Source organism: Pseudopipra pipra, chromosome W (assembly GCF_036250125.1).
Source record: "Pseudopipra pipra isolate bDixPip1 chromosome W, bDixPip1.hap1, whole genome shotgun sequence".
NCBI lineage: Eukaryota > Metazoa > Chordata > Aves > Passeriformes > Pipridae > Pseudopipra > Pseudopipra pipra.
Genome location: NC_087580.1, coordinates 28921338 through 28941319, shown reverse-complemented (window position 1 = coordinate 28941319; position 19982 = coordinate 28921338). Strand labels below are relative to the sequence as shown.

At 54.1% G+C, this 19982-nt stretch overlaps 3 protein-coding genes across 3 annotated transcripts in view; 1 reads left to right on the top strand and 2 right to left on the bottom strand.

Annotated features, from left to right (window-relative positions):
* The window catches only part of LOC135405254 (zinc finger protein 271-like), a 70301-nt gene extending 50529 nt beyond the window's left edge, over positions 1 to 19772 (bottom strand). The window contains exon 1 of the mRNA XM_064639920.1: positions 18625 to 19772. Coding sequence (XP_064495990.1) covers positions 18625 to 19757 — 1133 coding nt within the window. The 5' untranslated portion in view covers positions 19758 to 19772. The remainder of the gene's footprint in view (positions 1 to 18624) is intronic.
* Positions 1643 to 2560, top strand: LOC135405485 (olfactory receptor 14J1-like; the record flags this gene model as incomplete). The annotated part of the gene is made up of 1 exon (XM_064640186.1): positions 1643 to 2560. A coding segment is annotated over exon 1 (918 nt), but the record flags the coding sequence as incomplete, so codon positions are not given.
* On the bottom strand, positions 10616 to 11332 carry LOC135404534 (olfactory receptor 14J1-like). Its single transcript, XM_064639274.1, has one exon. The coding sequence runs from the start codon at positions 11270 to 11272 to the stop codon at positions 10616 to 10618; it is 657 nt and encodes a 218-aa protein (XP_064495344.1). The 5' UTR covers positions 11273 to 11332.
* Positions 19773 to 19982: the final 210 nt, after the last annotated feature.

Genomic DNA, 19982 nt, shown 5'->3' with positions numbered 1-19982 from the left:
GGCATGGACACCGTAGGACAGCCTGGGCTGGAGAGGAGACAGGGATGGGGAGAAGCTGAAAGGCCCTGACAGAACCACCTTCTGCAGGCCTTTGGCCAGGGCTGCTCTCTGTGCCCCTGATGCCAGGAGGAGGGGAGTGCCCCTTGCAGCCCTGGGGCCTCATGGCCTCCTTGTCCCTGCTCAGCAGCCTGGCAGGTGCCACCCCATGGTCCTGCCCTTGGCATTGCACATCCCACATCCCAGTGCCCCAGGAAGAGCCCTGAGGAATGAGGCAGGGACAGCATCTGCCTTCCCAGGGGCTGGGGATCAGGGTTTGGCCCTTTGGATTAAGGAAACAAGTTAAGGTTTATTCAGCATCAGAACCAGCTTTCCCTTGCTTGTCCATCCTTGTCATCACTCTCTGCAGTTTTCTGCTCTAACTGGAACCTGGGGACACGTTCTCAGTTGTGTCCCTCAATGAGACTCATTAGCACTACAAGAAACTTCAGTGTTTCCATCTCACTTTGACTTCTTGAGAAGTTGTTTGAACTTCCTCTCAGGGACTGAGTCTCATGTAAACAACATCAAACCCCCTTGAGGGTCATGAAATGTCTGGGGCTGTTGCTGTGCTGCTGAGCTGGGCTGGGCTCCTGGCACACAGGAAGCTCCTGGCAAGCAAGAAGAGCTTCAAAGAGACAGCTCTGCTGGTGAGCAGCTCCTCTGCACAGCCCAGCAGGGCTGAGGGCACTGCCAGGGCAGCTCAGGGACACCAGCAGGGCACAGACACAGCTTCAAGGGGCTCAGCACTGGCAGGAGGGCTGAGAGCTCCCTGCAGGAGGAATCTTGGCAGGGCTGCACATGGTGAGTCTGTGACTGCAGGGCAGTACAGGGGCAGCTCCTGGAGGCATCTCCTAAAGCTGGCCCAGCCCCAGCTGATGGGATGGGTGAACAGGGGCTGTTTTGGGGCACTTTGGAAGAGCTGTGAAGCCGGGGGTGCAGCCAGGGGTGCCCAGGGCTGTGGGGCAGAGCAGGGTCCTGCAGCCCAGGCGCTGTGCTGGGCAGGGACTCTGCTGCCTGCCAGGGGCAGATCTCAGCTGGCCCGGGGAGCTGCTCCAGGGCTGGGGCAGAAGGGCTGTGGGCAAGGAGCAAACCTGGCAGCTGAGGAAGGATCTTTGCCATGTCTCGCTCTTGCAGGGTCTGACCTGTTCACAGCTCCACACCACTACACCATAGTGAATGGAGAATTTTTTGCAAAGCTCACAAAAGACAGGGGCTACAGGAAAGGAATTAGTCCTGAGGTGTGTTTCCTGCTCAGGCATTGTAGCAGAGACATTGTTCTCTCAGTTCAGGAGCCTCCACTGAAATTCAAACTCTTTTACTCTCAGAGATGAATATTTCAGGCGGGATCAGAAATGAGCACAGGATTCTGGGAAGTGCTGAGACTTCCCTTGGGGGTGGGCACTATAAACTGAGTCCTTGGCGGTACATGACCAGAGCTGCTGCTCCTCACAGCACCCTCAGAAAACACAAACCAGAGAAAAGAAATGCCTTTCACTTGGAGGGGATTTCCCTGAAAACTGCACCAGCTTTGCTAAGAGGGGGCTGTCTTAATTGTTCCCTGTGCTTTCCTTTTCTGAACAGACCCTGTCCTAAGGAACAGCAAATGCGGAACAGCAGCTCCCCCACCCATCTCCTCCTCCTGGCATTTGCAGACAGGCGGGAGCTGCAGCTCCTGCACTTCTGGCTCTTCCTGGCCATCTCCCTGGCTGCCCTCCTGGCCAACGGCCTCATCCTCAGCGCCGTAGCCTGTGACCACCACCTGCACACCCCCATGGGCTTCTTCCTGCTCAACCTCTCCCTCACAGACCTGGGCTGCATCTGCACCACTGTCCCCAAAGCCATGCACAATTTCCTGTGGAACACCAGAACCATCTCCTATGCAGGATGTGCTGCACAGGTTTTTCTCCTCATATTCTTATTTGCAGCAGAGTTTTCCCTCCTCACCATCATGTGCTACGACCGCTACGTTGCCATCTGCAAACCCCTGCACTACGGGACCCTCCTGGGCAGCAGAGCTTGTGCCCACATGGCAGCAGCTGCCTGGGCTGCTGGGTTTCTCTATTCTCTGCTGCACACAGCCAATACATTTTCCCTGCCCCTGTGCCAGGGCAATGCCCTGGGCCAGTTCTTCTGTGAAATCCCACACATCCTCAAGCTCTCCTGCTCACACTCAGGCTACCTCAGGGAAATTTGGCTTCTTGTGGTTGGTGCCTGTTTCGTGTTTGGCTGTTTTGTTTTCATTGTTTTCTCCTATGTGCAGATCTTCAGGGCAGTGCTGAGGATCCCCTCTCAGCAGGGACGGCACAAAGCCTTTTCCACCTGCCTCCCTCACCTGGCCGTGGTCTCCCTGTTCCTCAGCACTGGCACATTTGCCTACCTGAAGCCCCCCTCCAACTCCTCCCCATCCCTGGATCTGGTGGTGTCAGTTCTGTACTCGGTGATGCCTCCAGCACTGAACCCCCTCATCTACAGCCTGAGGAACCAGGAGCTCAAGGATGCCCTGAGAAAAATGATGGCTGGATGCTTTTCAGGAGCAATAAAGCACCAGTTTTCTGGTGTGTAGCATTAGAAATGGGACTCCTTAATGACCCAGCCTTCCTGCTCAGGTTTGTCGTGGAGGTCATCAGGTTCTTCTTGCAATAATTTTCTGTGCAATTAAACATTGTTATGCATCTGCCTTCTAATTTACTGTCTACTCATTGAATTTGACCCAGAGATGTAAAAATGATGAATTGTGCTCTCTGAGTATTTAAACAAAATAAAGGACTCTGCAGTGCCTTCTTTGTCCAAGACCCTTCTTCTCAGATGTTCCCAAAGGACAGCACACTGCAGGACAGGGTGTATTTGCAAGTGGGAAGGGGACAATAATCCCAGCTCAGCAGCACTGCCAGGGAGCAGCAGGGCTTGGTCTTTGCAGAGCTGCTCTCTTGCCACTTCCACACTGTCCTCCTGAGCCCCTTTCTCGCTGTAAGGTCTGAGTGCTCTCTGAGCACAGTCCTGGGGGCTGGAAGCCCTTGGAGCACAGGCAGGGACAGGCCCTGGGAACTTGTGAAGCAGAGCTGGGCTCCCTTCCAGCATCTCCAGGATGTTGTGGGATCTTCTGAGACCACTGCATGTACTGGGTCACTTCTTCTGTGACCTTGCTCCAGGGCTGGGACTTTCCTGCAGTGTCACCATGACACTCCTGCTGTCTGCTTTTCAGGTTCCATTTTTAGATCCAGTCTTCCCCTCCTGTTCACAGGGACATCCTGTGAGTGCTTCAGAGCTGCCATCCTGGGGCAGCTCCTGCCCAGCGTGGGCAGGCACAAGGTCTCTCCACCTGCTCCTCTCCCCTCCCCAGTGCCACTGTTTTCTGCAGCCTCCTCATCCTTGCCCAGCACAGCCCTCCTGGCACAGTTGGACACAGCCCTTGTTCTACCCCCTCCTCAGGCACCTGCCCAACCCCCTCAGCACCAGCCTGATGGCCAGAAACCTTCAGGGCAGGGAGGCACCAGGCAAAATGCTGAGGAAACCTTTCAGCTGCACTCAAATCCAATTGGAGGGGTTGGCCTGGAGGAAGAAATCCCTTCTCATTCTCCAGAACCACCAGGACAACCTGTGTTGTGTCCTGGGCACTCCTCTGGAAGTGTGGGATGTTGAAAAGCTTTTGGTGTCAGGGCTACTGAGAAGGCTGGGCAGTGTCACTGGGAGACCTCTCCCAAACCCTTGGAAAGGTCAGAGCCATCCCAGAGCTTCCTGGGGCCTTGGCAAAGGCAGACATGGAAGCAGCCTGCAAACAGGGCAGCAAAAAGGGTTGGGAGAGTTCCAGACTGCTAAGGCTCAGCAGGGAAGGGGATAGGGCAAGTCCTCCTGCAGCCATTGCCAGGCATGGGAAGGACAAGGCAGGGATTGCAGAACCCCTGTGGGAGGGAAAAGAAGGGGATGTTGTGTACCCAGACTTTATCAAGGCCCTTGACATGGTCTCCTGTGCTCTCCTTATGGCCAGACTGGTGAGAGCTGGACTGAAGAATTAGAAGATGTGGTGGGTGGGAAGTTGGCTGAATGAAGAGTGTCAAATAAAATCCATGGTACAAAGTCCTCTTGGCAGCAACTTCCTGGTGAAATCCCTCAGTGACCAGCCCTTGAACACCACTAGAGGACATCTTTATTATCCCTCTGTATGTTGGGACAAAATGTATTTTCAAGTCCTTTGTGGATGATTCCAAATTTCAGGGAGCCCTTGAGCAACCTGTTCTGGTTTAAAGGCACATATTGGGGTGGGAGATCCAATAAAATGAATTCATTCCTCTTTTATTTCCCATCAATACAGTGAGACAAAATCCAAGGAGGCAAAAGTGAAAAAAATAACAGTTGACTGACAAGAAATATAACAGCAAAAACAGCAATACCACAAAACAGTTCAAAGCTACAACAGAGAGGGAAATTGCCTCCTCTGTCTCCCCCGTCCCAACTCCTTTTTGTAAACAGGTGAGAACAGGGATCAATACATGCCTCCCTTTCCCCTTTTCCCTCTGAATGAACAAAGAACAAAAAACAAAACCAGGGGAAAGAGGGGGCAAAGCAAACTCTGGGAAACTCTCTGGTCTGAGATCAGTTGTGCTGCCCAAGAACACGCTGACTCCAGAGGTGTCCAAGCCGGGCAGAGCCGGCGACTCCGGTCCGTGCGGCGGCGGGGGGGAGGCAGCGGCTCTGCTTGATTCCATGGAGTTCTGGGCAGGCACAGTGGCCCCTTGGTTCCAGGAGGTTCTGAGATGTCTCTGGGTTCCTTTTGTTCCATGAGACCCTATATGTCACAATGGTCCCTTGGTTCCATGGGATTCCACAGTGTCCCTGCATTCCTTTGGTTCCATGAGGCCCTGCAGTGTCACGGTGCCACTTGATTCCGGGACATTACAAAGAATCAGAATGGCCTCTTGATTTAAGGCCAACTGCACATGGGGCTGCCTTGGGGGGAGTGTGGGCACCCAGACAAGGGAGTTGTCACCCCCCTGGACTCAGCCCTGGGGTCACCACATCTGGACTGGTCGGTGTGTCTGTGAGGTTCCCCATTCTGGAGGAATGAGGAAGAACTGGAGAGGGTCTAGAGGAGACCTGCCAGGATGGAGCTTTTCTCCATATTGGAAATAGAATGAAATCTCCACAAAGAGTAACATTGAAGGTTCAGGCTGAAGGTGAGGAAAAAGAAATGTCACTCAACGGGGCCCCTTGTGGTGCAAGAGGTCGCCCAGAGGGAGTCAGGATCAGCCCATGGCTTTGTGTTCCAGGGAACAGCCAGAGCTGGTGCAGAGACATCAGGGAGGGTCTAGAAATGCTGCTGGGAGGGGGTGGGAAAGCAGGAGGGGTGTGTGCAGCCTGCAAGGCCAGAGCAGCAGCAGGGCCAGGGCAGGACAGCCTGCAGGAGAGATGGCCAAGGGCTCTGGCAGGGCTGCAAGGCCCAAAGGCACCCAGGCCTTTGTCCCCTTGCCTCTGGCAGCTGCCTCTGCCACTCAGGACACCACAAGCAACTTGCCTGGCAGGTTCTGCCCTTGGTTTCTGCCTCGCCCCTCCCTCAGGAGCCTGGCAGGGGTTGCCCAGTTTTGGGCCTTTGTTGTTCCTCCCCCTCCCATCCCAGTGCCCCCCAAACAGCCCTGAGCCAGCCGGGAGGGACAGGATCTGCTGGGCCAGGGCCTGGGGCTCAGGCCTTGGCCTTTGTGCTCCACAAAACCAAGGCAGGCTTTGCTCAGCATTGCAGGGGCCTGCCCAGAGCCTTTGTCTGCCTGCACTCCTGGCCTCCAAGGAGCTGCTCCAAGGAGTCCCTGGGGAGGCTTTGGCAGTGCCTGCCCTCAGTGGGGCCCAGCAATGCTTCAAGGCACTTGGAGTTTGGCTTCTGACTTCTTCAGCAGCTGTTTCAATCTTCTCTCAGTACCTCAGGATCATGGGCTGAGCAGCAAACACACCGTGGGGCTCATTAGAATCCAGAAATCCCTCAGGATCTCTTTGTCTTCCTTTAATTGTCTTCAAGGCAATTTCAAAACAAGTCTTCAAAGTTTGTACTTTTTTGTTTTAATTCAATGTGGATATTTTGTAGTTCAGAGAAGAGGTGATAGAGGTGTTCTCCAAGTGATCTTGATGCTGAGTTTCCCCTTTAGGAGATTCAGACTGACCCTGGATGATCAACCTTGCTCCTCACCAGTTCTAACATGGCCCATCTTGGACTGACAGATGATGCAGCACCAAACACACTGTGGGACTCATTAAAACACTGAAAAACAAATTATTTATTTTTATTTAATTGTCTTAAAGTCTTCCAGACATCAACAACTGATTGGAGTTGTTTTGTAGTTTAGCTAAGAAGGAAGATTTTAAAGTGGAAGTCATGAAAAATATATATTTTTTGATGAAAGGGAATGATTTACACAGAGCCTTGGCATGCAAGAGGGTCAGGGCACCAAGGATTTGGATCCAAAGACAAGTTGACAAAAGAGATTAGTAGCATTTAATCATTGACCAATTGAACAATTATCAAGTGGTTCAATAGCATTTGCTAAAGTTTAACAGTGACTGAATTCTAGATTCACAACAACAACATTCACACCACAGTCAATTCACACCCACACCCAGGCAGGGAATGTTCCAAGGCTTTCATGGAATGACTGATTATCCTGTGTTCCCCAAATGTTCCACTCCAGATTGTTCCCACATTGATCATCCAGGAGCACCTGGTCCAGTCCAGGGACACTTCACCACACCCGTGGTCCAGTCCAGGGACACTTCATTGCTCAGCTGGTTTGGTCAAGGCTTGTCAGGAGCTCCTGAGATCATACCTATAAGAAGGATGGGCACAGACTTAGTTGTAATAAGACAAGTGATAATGGTTTTCGACTAAAAAAGAGCAGATTGGAACTAGATATAAGGAAGAAATTTTTTACACTGAGGGTGATGAAACACTGGCACAGGTTGCCCAAAGAGGTCATAGATGCCCCACCCTTGGAAACATTCAAGGTCGGGTTAGAAAGGGCTCTGAGCAACCTGATCTAGTTGAACGTGTCCCTGTTCATTATAGGGGGGTTGGACTAGTTGGTGTATAAAGGTCCCATCTGATTCAAACTATTTAGGATTCTATAGTTCTTTCCTACAGAATCAAGGCTGACAACGATCATCCAGGTTTCAGACCCAGCTGAGCATCCCCTTTGATGGTCCATCTGGCAGCTCTGCTAAAAAGCTGCTGTAAAGAACCTCCAGACTTAAAGGAGCTTTGTACTGGGCTGAGCTGTGGCTCTCAAAGCTGGGGGGTTGGCTTTTGGCTGCCAGGTGCCCACCAAGGCTCTCTCTCCCTTCTCCTTCTCCTTCTTCTTCTCCACTCTCCTTGGTGCCTGCAGGGTTGTTTCTCCCCCATTTCTCTCACTCCCCTCTGGGTTACAGCACCCTGGATTTTATCCTTTCTCCGAAGGGTTATCACAGAGGTGCCTCTGGAATTGCTTTTTGGCTCAGCTTTGGGCACTGGCTGGTCCATTTTGGAGCCACCTGAAACTGGCTCTCTCTGACACAGAGTCAACTACTGATCTCCTCTTCCCTAAGGGAAACCTGCAGCCCCCTCACTGCTACCAAACCTGATCCACAGGGTCATTCAAGTGCCCAGGAATACAGGAGGTCATTGATCCCATTATTCCTCAGGCTGGTTAAACAAGACTTTGTCTTCTCCCTGTCCCTGACTGCAGGTTCTTTGTGTCAGAGCAGAGCTGTACTGGACCTCAGCCGTGCTTTGCTCCAGAGCCTGCTGGGGTGGGGGCAGATGGCAATGGAAGAGTTGGGTTGGACTGGATGATCCTTGTGGGTCCCTTCCACCTCAGCATATTCTGTCATTCTGTGTTTGTTTGGGTTTGGTTTGGTTGGGTTTGGTCTTTTTCCCTCCTTTTGATTTTCCTTTCCTCTGACCCATGAGTTTTTTCTTCATTGTCTTGGGCCTTGCTGGACACCTGATGGCAGGACAAGTTTATCCAACTCAGTCATCTTGACCACATTTTTTGTCCAAGTCACCATTAACTAGACGAGGTTTCTCACAGACTCGCTGCAACTTGGCCTCATCCACAAAGGAGTGGAAAGTGCATTTCATCCCATCACCCAGAGACATAATAAAGATGTTCCATAGGAATAGTCAACGGCTGGTCCCTGATGGATGTCACCTGGGAGTTGCTGCCAAGAGGAATTTGTGCCATGACTTTTGACCCTCATCAATCATTCAACTTCCCACTCACCACATGTTTCACTTGTCCAGTCCAGCTGTCACCAGTCTGGCTCTAAGGAGACCACAAGAGACCATGTCAAAGGCCTTGCTGAAGTCTGGGCACAGAACATCCCTTTTTTTTTTCCCTGTCACAGGGGTTCTGCAATCCCTGCCTTGTCCTTCCCATGCCTGGCAATGGCTGCAGCAGGACTTGCCCTATCCCTTTCCCTGCTGAGCCTGACCAGTCTGGAAGTCTCCCAACCCTCCTTGCTGCCCTGTTTGCAGACTGGTTCCATGTCTGCCTTTGCCAAGGCCCCAGGAAGCTCTGGGATGGCTCTGGCCTTTCCAAGGGTTTGGGAGAGGTCTCCCAGTGACACTCCCCAGCCTTCTCAATAGCCCTGACTCCAAAACCTTTTCTATTATCCCACAGAGTTCCAGTCTAGTGCTCAGGACACAACACATATTCTCATGGTTCTTCAGGAGAAAATTAGAAGTGATTTCATTATAGAGGTCAACTGGTGGAGCAGCCCAGTCTGGTCTGGCCCCACAGCAGTGCCCAGCCCAGGGTGCTGCAGAGCTCTGGGCACTCCCCCCACAGTCCCAGCCCCTCTGAAGGGCACAGCAGCTCCTGGGGCACAGAGTCTCAGCATCCCCATCAGCTCAGGGGCTGGACACTCAGCATGGCAGGAGGAAGTGGAGGTCAGGGAAACTACAGGACCTCTGGTGTCACCTCCAGGAGATGCCCAGCACAGCCTGACTGTGCCCCTCAGTGCCAGCCCCTCTGCCCAGCCCAGCCCAGAGTCCTGGCCCAGGGACAGAGCAGCCTGTCCCCAGGGGGGGCTGCAGGAAGAGGTTTCTCTGTGTCAGGGATTCCTCTCTGCAGGCCCAGAAATGCTGCCTTGCTCTTCTGCAGGGACATCCCTTTGCCCAGGTCAGTGTGTCCAGGCTGCCTTGGCCAGTTGCAGATCCCAGCCTGGGAGCCCTGCAGGGCCCTGAGCTGGAGGTGCTGCTCTGCACAGGGAGGGGCTGTGGCACCCTGGGCTGACCCTGCACTGGCCATGCTGGTCAGGGTGGGGAGCAGACCCAGCAGGATGGGGATCACTCCTCTCCACCGTCTGCCATAGTCCTGGAAGGCTCAGTAGCCAAGAACAAGGCTGGGCAGGACCATGGGCTGTTTCCAATGGCACAAAGGGCAGGGTAGGGCTCCACTCCATCCAGCCTGTGGGCTGGAGAGTTCTTCAGGACACCCTCCTGGAAAGCCCAACCCTGGCTCTGTTACAGCCCCCCCTGAACTGAGGAGGCACAAGGGGAGTTCACTGCGGGTGAGACGAGTCACTGGCCAGAGTCCTTTCTCTGTTCCTGCTGTGTCCCCTGGGGTTGCAGAACTCCCCTTTACCAGTTCACAGGCAGATTTAGGACTTGATCTCTGGTAACTCCACCCTGGGCAGGATTCTGCTCCAGGCCTCCATTCCCTGCTGACTGGATGGGATGGGCTGTCCCTGCAGATCCTCTGTGCTCTCCTGCATTTCCTGAGTTCCTACAGACAAGTCCTCACCTGCCATCAGAGCCCTCACAAGCTGCAGAGCCCCAGGCAGGTGACTTGGAGACCATTTGCCACTGGCCACCAGCACAGAACATCTGAACCAGCCCTCAGGCCCTCAAGTACCCCAGTGAGTCACTTCTCTCACTGCAGGGACTGAATGGGGAAACAAGCAAAGCAATGAGACTTTGCAGTCTATTCCTTGGCCTTGTTCTTTATATCAACCTTTCAAAAAGAACAAAGCCTTCAGGAACTGCCTAGGGGGATCCCCTTTCCTGATGGAAATGTTGTTAAGGAGCCCAGCTCTGTCCCAGCAGTGCCCAGGGCCTGTCCCTGCCCATGGTCACAGGACTGACACACAGCAGGGACTGAGGTGCCAGAGCACTCAGGCCTTGGGCAAGGAGCAGAAAGGAGAGGGAGGCAGTGGAAAAAGAGCATCTCTGAAAAGCCCAAAAGCTGCTGCTCCCTGGCAGTGCTCCTGTACCAGGACTCTTTACCCCTTCTCCTCTGCACACAGGCACTGCCCTCCAGCTTCAGGGAAGTTCTTGGAGGGAGAATCTGGAAAAAAGAATTCAAGTCCTTTATTCTACTCAGAGATTGTGATTCCTCATGTACAGAATAACAAAGGCAGGATGTTTGACAAAGAAGTGGCTGCAGGAACTTTTACTTTGTTTAAATGCACACAGAGAATGATTCCTCATTTACACAATTGTGGGTCAAAACAAAGAGTTAGAGAGTAAATTAGGTATGAGATGAAGAATAAATTTCTGTGTTAACAACATTAAAAGAGGAAAAAATGTAGGAAACGGCCCCCACCACCACTCTCAAAAGCTTTAGAAGGCAGGCTGGGCCAGTAAAGGGTTACACAATGAGTGTTGTACAGAAGAAAAGAGGCAGGTTATTGCTCTTGAAAAGCATCCAGTCATCATTTGTCTCAGAGCACCCTTGAGCTCCTGGTTCCTGAAGCTGTAGATGAGGGGGTTCAGTGTTGGAGGTAATACTGAGTACAGAACTGCCACCACAAGGTCCAGGGATGGGGAGGAGATGGAGGAGGGCTTCAGGTCGGAAAATGCACCAGTGCTGACAAACAGAGAGACCACGGCCAGGTGAGGGAGGCACGTGGAAAAGGCTTTGTGCCGTCCCTGCTGAGAGGGGATCCTCAGCACAGCCCTGAAGATCTGCACATAGGAGAAAACAATGAAAACAAAACAACCAATCACTAAACAGACAGTAACCCCAATGAGCCCAATTTCCCTGAGGTAGCCTGAGTGTGAACAGGAGAGCTTGAGGATGTGTGGGATTTCACAGAAGAACTGGCCCAGGGCATTACCCTTGCACAGGGGCAGGGAAAATGTATTGGCTGTGTGCAGCAGTGTATGGAGAAAGCCAGTGGCCCAGGCAGCTGCTGCCATGTGGGCACAAGCTCTGCTGCCCAGGAGGGTCCCGTAGTGCAGGGGTTTGCAGATGGCAACGTAGCGGTCGTAGCACATGGTGGTGAGGAGGAAATACTCTGCTGAGAGGAAGAAATAAAAGAAAAAGAGCTGTGCAGCACATCCTGTGTAGGAGATGGTTGTGGTATTACGGAGGGAATTGTGCATGGCTTTGGGGACAGTGGTGCAGATGCAGCCCAGGTCTGTGAGGGAGAGGTTGAGCAGGAAGATGCCCATGGGGGTGTGCAGGTGGTGGTCACAGGCTACGGCGCTGAGGATGAGGCCGTTGGCCAGGAGGGCAGCCAGGGAGATGGCCAGGAAGAGCCAGAAGTGCAGGAGCTGCAGCTCCCGCCTGTCTGCAAATGACAGGAGGAGGAACTGGGGCATGGAGCTGCTGTTGGACATTTACTGCTTTTTAGCACAGGATCTGTTCAAAAAAGGAAAGGACAGGGAACAGTTAAGACCTCTGTGAAAAAGCCACTCCATTTCTACAAGAAATCAATGTGTCAAATGTCACCAAATGCACTGCCAAGCAGTCAGTTTTGCTCTGCTCCAGGGGGACATGGAATTTTTTGGTAGAGCTCTTACACACACAAGGAATGTCAGATGTAAGAGACCTTGAATACAAAAGTTCCATCTCTACACCCATGACTCAGAAGAGCTGGGGCTGCAGAGCAGAAGCTTAGTCTGAGTTTAGAATAATTGTATCTGTGTTTTCTATTTCTACCATCACACCTGGGAAAGTTCTTTTCCACTGCAGGAATCCTCATTTCTATGGCCCAGCAGAGCTGCAGGGAAAGGCCCCCAGAGCTGCCTGAATGCCCCCTCCCCAAGGCCTTTGGGAGCTCTTGCCCCCCACTCCCTGCCCAGGGCTCTGATGCCTGGAGCTGTCCCTGCCAGCAGCTGCTTCCCTGGGCCCAGGGCTGAAAAAGTGACACTGATGCTGTCTATAAGATAATTTCAATGTCTGACACTCTCAGGTTCAATCTCCTCTAATCTAACAGAGTTCATGTTTCACTGTCTCCTCCTATGCTCAGAGATAGATTTCTCTGTCACAGTCAGCACCCAGACAACCCAGAGTATAACACTGAAAGAACTGGTTCATTCTCTTGAAGGTACCTCCTGTCTGTCTGTGCCTTCGGGGAAATTTCCTGCTTTGATCTGGAGCTGTGACCAGCCCTCATCCCTGCAGCATACTTCAGAGATCAGAAGGACTCTGCCCTGCTCTGCCCTCCCAGGAGTTGTTCCTTCCCCACAGACCTTCTCCCCCAGCCCCCACCTTCCCACCCCACAGCCCAGGGAACCTTCTTGCCCTGGGCCTCTGAGGGGGCAGCAGCAAGTCCTGCTCTGCAGCAGCTTCTCCTGCTGCACCCCAGCAAATCCAGCAGAGCCATCCTGACAGCTCCTGCCACTGCTGCCATTTGGCAGCTGGCAGAGGCACTTGCAGGAACTCACCTGCACTGCTCTGCAGCCACAGCCTGACCCTGGCAAAGGGCTGGCCTGTCCTCCCACCCCAGGATCCCTTGAACCTCCTGCTCCCTTCTCCTGTCTGCCCTTGCTGCCTGCAGCTCCTGCCCTGCTCTGCCATATGGCCACTTCCCCTGCACTGCAGCAACTGGGAGAGTCCTGCTGAAAGATCCTAGAAGCTGTGGGATGTGCCAGCTTTAGGAGTTGCCTCCAGAAAAAGAAGCTGAACTTTCCTACAGCCAGAGAATTCTTTCTTCAAATCCTGGGAAGGTTTCTCCTGTAGTGAGAGCTCAGTCACCTCCCAGCCCAGGCTGCCTCTCATCTCTCTGCCTTCTCTCCTGTGCCCTGGGTGCTGCAGGCAGTGCCCTCAGCCCTGCTGGGCTGTGCAGAGGAGCTGCTCTTGGGCAGACCTGACTCTTTGAAGCTCTTCTTGCTTGCCATGAGCTCCCTGTGTGCCAGGATCCCGGCCCAGCTCAGCAGCACAGCAACAGCCCCAGGCAGCCCTTTCTCTGCCCCTCTGGGCTCCCTTCAGCTGTCCCTGGGGCTCCAGGGGAACCTGCTGGCACACAGCTGAAGGAAATAATGATGTTCCTTCTCTCAGCTGGGCACAGACACTTCTTTCAGCACTGTCATTTCTCCAAACACACACAAAGTCCAAGAGTCCCCTTTTCATGTCCCATCATTAGACAGGAAACCCTGACAGTGTCCAGAAGGGATCTCCTTCACCTGCACTGAGGGAAGGGACTCAGCTGAGTCAACAGAGGTGTCTCCTTGTGGCTCTGCAGACCTGGGGCCAGAAGGACACTCAGCTCCCTCCACAACCCCCATGGGCTGGGATTCCTCCTGCCCCACTTCAGTGGGCCCAAAACAGGCCCCTGCAGGTGACTCCTTGTCCCAGCTCCCATGGGAATGAATGAAGACCAAAGCCAGGAGTGACCTGCTGGGACACAAAGCCCTGGTTCCTCCTGAGGGGCCAGAGGTGACCGAGATTCCTGCTGGGAACTGCAGGCTCCAATGGAGCAGTTCCTAGGGACAGGGCAGCAGCTGTGGGATCTCCTTGGAGGCTGCTGGGACATTGCTTTGGCCAACTTCAGTGGCAGAAGGGGCCCACAGGTAGGACAGGGGAACCTGTCACTGTTCCTTCTGTCCAGGGCAGCCCCTAGAGGTGTTCAGGTGACCAAATGGAGTCAGGTGGCACAGGGAGAGAGGTCTCTCTCCTGTTCTTTATCAGAGGTATTTTCTACATGTCCTCAGAGTACAATGGCAGTTGTCTCATGGACATCCCTGCAATGCTGAACCTAATTGAGGGCAGGTGAGCCTGGATTGAACAGCCAAAGAGGGACCTGTAGTGCCAGGGGAGGTGCCAGGGCTCTGCAACACAAGTGCAGCAGCTGCCATGGACAGCACAGAGCCTGTGCAGGAACCCCATCCCCATTCCCAGCAGTTGTGTGACAGGCACCACCCAGGGCTACTCAGACACATTGGGTGCCTTTGGGGCAGGGAGTGAATCCCAGCCCTGCAGGGACACAAAGGCTGTCCCTTCTCTGCCCAGCCAAGGCCGGGCCAGGCACGAGTCCAAAGCACATCAGCCCAGGCTGTCCACACTTGTTTCCTCACTCTGCTGGCTCTTCTCTCCCCCAGCATTTCAGCAGCATGTGCTGATCTCCTCATGGATCAGGCCTGGGATTTTCCCCCTGGGTCTGAGTCCCAGCACATCCACCCCCAAGGCCATTGTCAGCAAAGCCTCTGCACAGCCCAGCTCTCGGGGCTTTCAGAGCAGCTTTCCCCACTGCAAGTCTGTTCTTACCCCGGTGCCCCCGCTGAGGGGCTGCAGCCAGACAGGCCCCAATGCCCTGCGTGTGGGGCACAGGCAGGAGGAGCTGCAGCCCCAAGTCTCTCTTCATTCCACTTGCAGGCAATAACAGCCCAGGCCTGCTGAGACAGTTCCCAGGTTGCAGGGCTGTGATGTGTTGGGAGAGAAGGCCAAGGAGACACAGGAGAGAAAGAGCAGGAGAGAGGTGTCCTCAGCAGGAAGGAGCTTCTTGACCTGTGCAGCTGCTCTAGGGGATGAACAACTTGGGTGAACTTTTGTGGGTGAGGGTGAGAGGAGAGACTGGTTTGGGTGCCCTTGTGGAGTGAGACAAAGAGCCCATTCAAGTTGGCTTTGATAACCCTGGAATTCACTGGAAAGGCACCACGACAGGATGCAAAGAGTCCCAGAGGTTTGTGCAGGGTCTTGCTCAAGACAGCCCTTGGGACACAGGCCTTTAGAGCACAGCTGCCAGGCTGGTGGACAACAGCGAGGCTCATCTGCATCTGCTTCTGTCCAAGAGGAACCAAGAGGTTACCATAGTAAATGTATGGTGGTTGCCATGGTAACTGACCGTAGCAATGGGAACTTGTGATGGTTGCCATGGTAACCGAACTTACTAATGGGAATGTCTGAGGGTTGCCATGGAAACCGACGATAGCAATAGAAATGTGTGATGGTTGCCATGGTGATTGACAGTGGCAATGAGAATGTATGGTGGTTGCCATGGTAACTGACCATAGCAAAGAGAATGTCGGTTGCCATGGCAACCGACAATAGCAATGGGAATGTAGGATGGTTGCCATGTCCCTTCCTGCTGAGCAGCTCTCCAGCCCCTCTGCCCCCAGCCTGGAGCATTCCAGGGGGTTGTTGGGACCAAAATGCAGGCCCTGACACTTGGCCTTATTGATCCAGCCTGTCCAGATCCCTCTGCAGAGCCTTCCTGCCCTCCAGCACATCCACACTCACACCCAACGTGGTGTTGTCCACAACTTTCCTGAGGGGGCACTCGATCCTCTGGCCCAGGTCACCCAGAACGATGTTAAACAGGAGCAGCCCCAACCCTGAGCCCTTGGGAACCGCACTAGTGACCAACCCCACCTGGATTTCCTTCCATTCCCCACCACTCCCTGGGCCATCAGACACTTTGTCACCCAGCAAACAGTTCCCCGGGCAAGCCATGAGCAGCCAGTTTGTGCAGGAGATGCTGGGGGAGATGGTGCCAAAGGCTTTCTGGAATTCCACAGAGACACATCCCAGCCTTTCCCTCAGCTGCTGAGCGGGTCCTTTGTCAGAGAAGGAGATGAGGTTGGTCAGGCAGGACCTGCCTTTCCCAACCCCACGCTGGCTGGGCCTGATCCCCTGGTTGTCCTGCCCGTGCCATGGGATGGCACTGAGGAGGATCTGCTGCATGGACTTCCCTGGTCCTGAGGTCAATGGGATAGGCCAGGAGTTCCCCAGATGCTCCTTTTGGCCCTTCCTGTGCATGGGCATCCCATTTGCTTGTTGCCAGTCAGCTGGGACTTGTGCAGTTGTGCAGCACTGCTGGGCAATGAGTGAGAGTGGCTTGGCCAGCTCCTTCTCCAGCTCCCTCAGGACTCTTGGCTGCATCCCATGTGGGACCAGGCACTTGGGGGGTCTCACTGGCAGAGCAGGTCACTGACCATTTCCTCCTGCATTGTGGGGGCTTCACTCAGCTCCCCATCACCAGCTTCCAGCCAAAGCCTGCCTGCCAGGTGTCCAAGGGGTCAGTTCTGCTGCCCCCTCCTTCCTTCCCCACAATGGAAAACTCCCTCATTTTGTGTCCTTGTGCCCCAGATGGCTCCAACCACCACCTCACCCACCAGTCCCACAATCATGGAATGCTTTGGCTTGGGAAGGGACTTAAAGAGTATCTCAGCACTCTCAGAGGAAAGAATTCCTTCCTACTATCTCCTCCAACTCTTCCCTCTCTCAGTGTGAAGCCACTGCCCCTTGTCCTGTCACTCCAGGACCTTGTCCAAAGTCTCTCTCCATCTTTCTTGTTGGCTCCCTTCAGGCACTGGAAGGCCACAATTAGGTCACCCCAAAGCCTTCTCTTCTCCAGGCTGAACAATCCCAATTCTCTCAGCCTTTCCTCACAGCAGAGCTGCTCCATCCCTCTGAGCCTCTTGCTGCTCTCCTCTGCACTCGCTCCAGCAGGTCCATGTCCTTCCTGGGCTGGAGCCCAGAGCTGGAGGCAGCTCTGCAGGTGGGGCAGCATCACAGCCACGCATGTTCCAGCAAGGACTTGGTGGAACCTCATGGAGCCAAGGGCCATTGTGACACTGCAGGGCCTTCTGGAGCCAAAGGAGCCCTGGGCAATCTCATGGAATCAAGGCAGCACTGTCACCCTGGGAAAACTCCTGGAATTCAGGGCCCATTGTGACACTGCAGCTCCCCATGGAACAAAAAGAACCCTGGGACGCTGCAGAAACTCATGGAACCAAGGGACCATTGTGACATTGAGGGGGCTGATGGAATCAGGAGTCCATTGGGACAATCCAGGGCCTCATGAAATCAAAGGAATTCTGGCACACTGTCAAACCTCCTGGAACCAAGGGTTCCTGCTGACATGCGTGTCCTCCTGGAACCAAGGGAGCCCTGAGATATTTCTGAACCTCCCAGAATCCAGGGGCCATTGGGACCCTGCAGAACCTCCTGCATTCAAGTGCTCCTTGTGAAACTGCAGGCTCTCCTGGAACCCAAGGATTCCTGGAACACTGCAGAGCTCACGGAACCAAGGGGCCACTGTCCCACTGCAGCTCCTTCTGAAGCACAAGGGACCCTGGGACAATGGGAAATCTCCGAGAATCCAAAGGGCATTTGGGGACTGCAGGGCCTCATGGAACTAAAGGAACCTTTGGAGACTATGGAAGCTCATGGAATCAAGGGGCCATTGTGACATGTGGGGCCTCCTGGAACCAAAAGAACCCTGAGAATTTCTGTGGGAACAAGTTAAGGCAGCAGCAGCTGCATTTAGTTAATCAGGATGCAAAAGGAGTGTTTTGGCCTTGGCTGGTGTTTTCCATCCAGAGAGTGCTGTTTGCCAAAGTGGAAACCACTTGGAACGCTCTGCATGGTAGCCTGTGTTTTTCTCTGGTGGCTGAACACAGCCAGCACATGAGGGGAGGGGAATGTGTGGGATCAGGGCACTGCTTTGGGGCCATGCTGGGAATTCCAGTGGACTAAAAGACAAAGCCCAGGCGCTGTTTCCAAAGGAACCCCAATGAAAGGGGGACGCTGGAAAGATGGGGGGACAAGTCCCGGAATGGAACTCTGTGTGTGCAGCCTCATTTTCTCCTTCAGTGCCCACAGGAGAGAGGGCAAAAAGTGGTGATTTGGACCCAAAAACTGTTCAGGGGGGAAAATGAGGATTAAGGGGACAATGGGAAAATGGGAGAAACAGGGAGAAGGGTAGAAAAGGAGGGGTGGTCTGGTGGGTCTGACGGTCCCATGGGGGGTCTTTGGGCACAGGCAAGTTGGCAAAAGGGGCTGGCCCCCCGAGCTCCCAACTGACTGTGGGGTGTCGGGGGCTGCTGGATCCAATCTCAGCCTTGAATTAATGACAACATTTTCAGTTTAGAGGAATTACAGAGGTGTGATTGAATCATTTTTGTCCTCCAGGTTTAATGATGGAAAATCAGATAGATTCATAGAAAGAAATTTATTTAGGGTTACAAATGATCAGACAAAAGACTTCATCAGAATTATTTACTGCACAATAGAAACACTAAAACTACCAGAGTACAGGATAAGACAGGACAGTGCTCTACAGTAAAGCAATTGTTGAAGCAATTCTACTCAAGTTGGCAGAAAAGCAATAATTCTCAATTAGAGATGGATGGAACTCCCCCAAACCAATGCTCGGGGGGAGATCTCTGCTCTCAACCTCCAGCAGTGACCTTGGGGGGTCCCCAGCCAAGGCAGAAATCTCCACATACACCCCCAAAAAGGATTCTGTTGGAAGAAGCTGCCCCTGGGAAAGAGGACTGGCCCTTTGTGGTCGAAAGAGATGGAGTGACAGTCACTGGACTCCAGGGGTTGCCTCAACATCAGGGGCTTCATTCGGGGTGGAAGCAGCGGCCGAAGCTCTTCCCGCAGTCGGGGCTCTTACTGGTGGGTCCGTTGGTGTGAGGTCAAGTGACACCTCTGGGTGAAGGTCTTCCCACACTCCCTACACTTGTAGGGCCTCTCCCCGGTGTGGATGCGCTGGTGGGTGATGAGGTGGGAGTTCTGCTTGAAGCCCTTCCCGCAGTCGGTGCAGCGGAAGGGCCTCTCATCCGTGTGTGTCCGCTCATGCAGGAGGAGATGTGAGCTGGTCTGAAACCTCTTCCCACATTCCAAGCACTTGTAGGGCCTTTCCCTGGTGTGGATGCGTCGGTGCCTGACGAGGTTGGAGTTCCGGTTGAAGCCCTTCCCGCAGTCGGTGCAGTGGAAGGGCCTCTCATCCGTGTGTGTCCGCTCATGCCTGAGGAGAACTGAGCTGGTCTGAAACCTCTTCCCACATTCCAAGCACTTGTAGGGCCGTTCCCCGGTGTGGATGCGCTGGTGGATGCGGAGGCTGGAGCTGTCACTGAAGCTCTTCCCACATTCCCCACACGTGTAGGGCCATTCCCCAGTGTGGATGGCCTGGTGTCGAATCAGGTTGGAGCTTTGGTTGAAGCTCTTCCCGCATTCCCCACACGTGTAGGGCTGTTCCCCACTGTGGATATGCTGGTGTTGGATCAGGTTGGAGTTGCTCCGGAAGCTCTTCCCACATTCCCCACACATGTAGGGACGTTCCCCAGTGTGGATGTGCTGGTGGGCGAGGAGGTGGGAGCTCTTCCTGAAGCTCTTCCCACATTCCAAACACCTGAAGGGCTTCTCCCTGCTGGGAGGCTGCTCAGGGACCACCAGCTCAGAGCTCCGCCTCAAGCTCCGGCCACCTTCCTGGCACAGGCTGGCTCTTTCCTCCTCAGAGCACCCTGGGATGGCTTTGGAGCCCCTCCTGTGGGGGGATCTCTGGTCCTTTTCCTCCCCGCTGCCTTCCTGCGCCGGGGAGCCCTTCAAAACGGCCTCTCCCACCAGGGTCTCACGGGGGGATTTGTCCTCCGGGCTCTCCGTCCTCAGCTCGGGGCCTGGGGCAGGAAGCAAGAAGGACAGGCAGGGGATTTGCCTCCGGCCCACAGGGAAGGCCAAGGACATCCCCCCAACTCCGGCCCCGGCAGGACGGCGGCGCCAGCGGGGTTGTCCTGCAGCCGGGGCCATGCTCGGCTGACAGAGCCAGCACAACACCCGCCCAAAGGGACACTGACTTCCTCCTCACCTGCCTGGGGGGCCCAAGGCATCTTCCTCTTCCTCGCAGCCTCCTCCTCCATCCGCCCAAGCTTTGGGAAGGACAAATCCTGATGGGGGGAAAACAAGGGCTGAGCGCGTTGGTTTGGGGGTTCCTCCTGCCCAAGTCCATCTCTAGAACTCACCGGGCATCCTGTG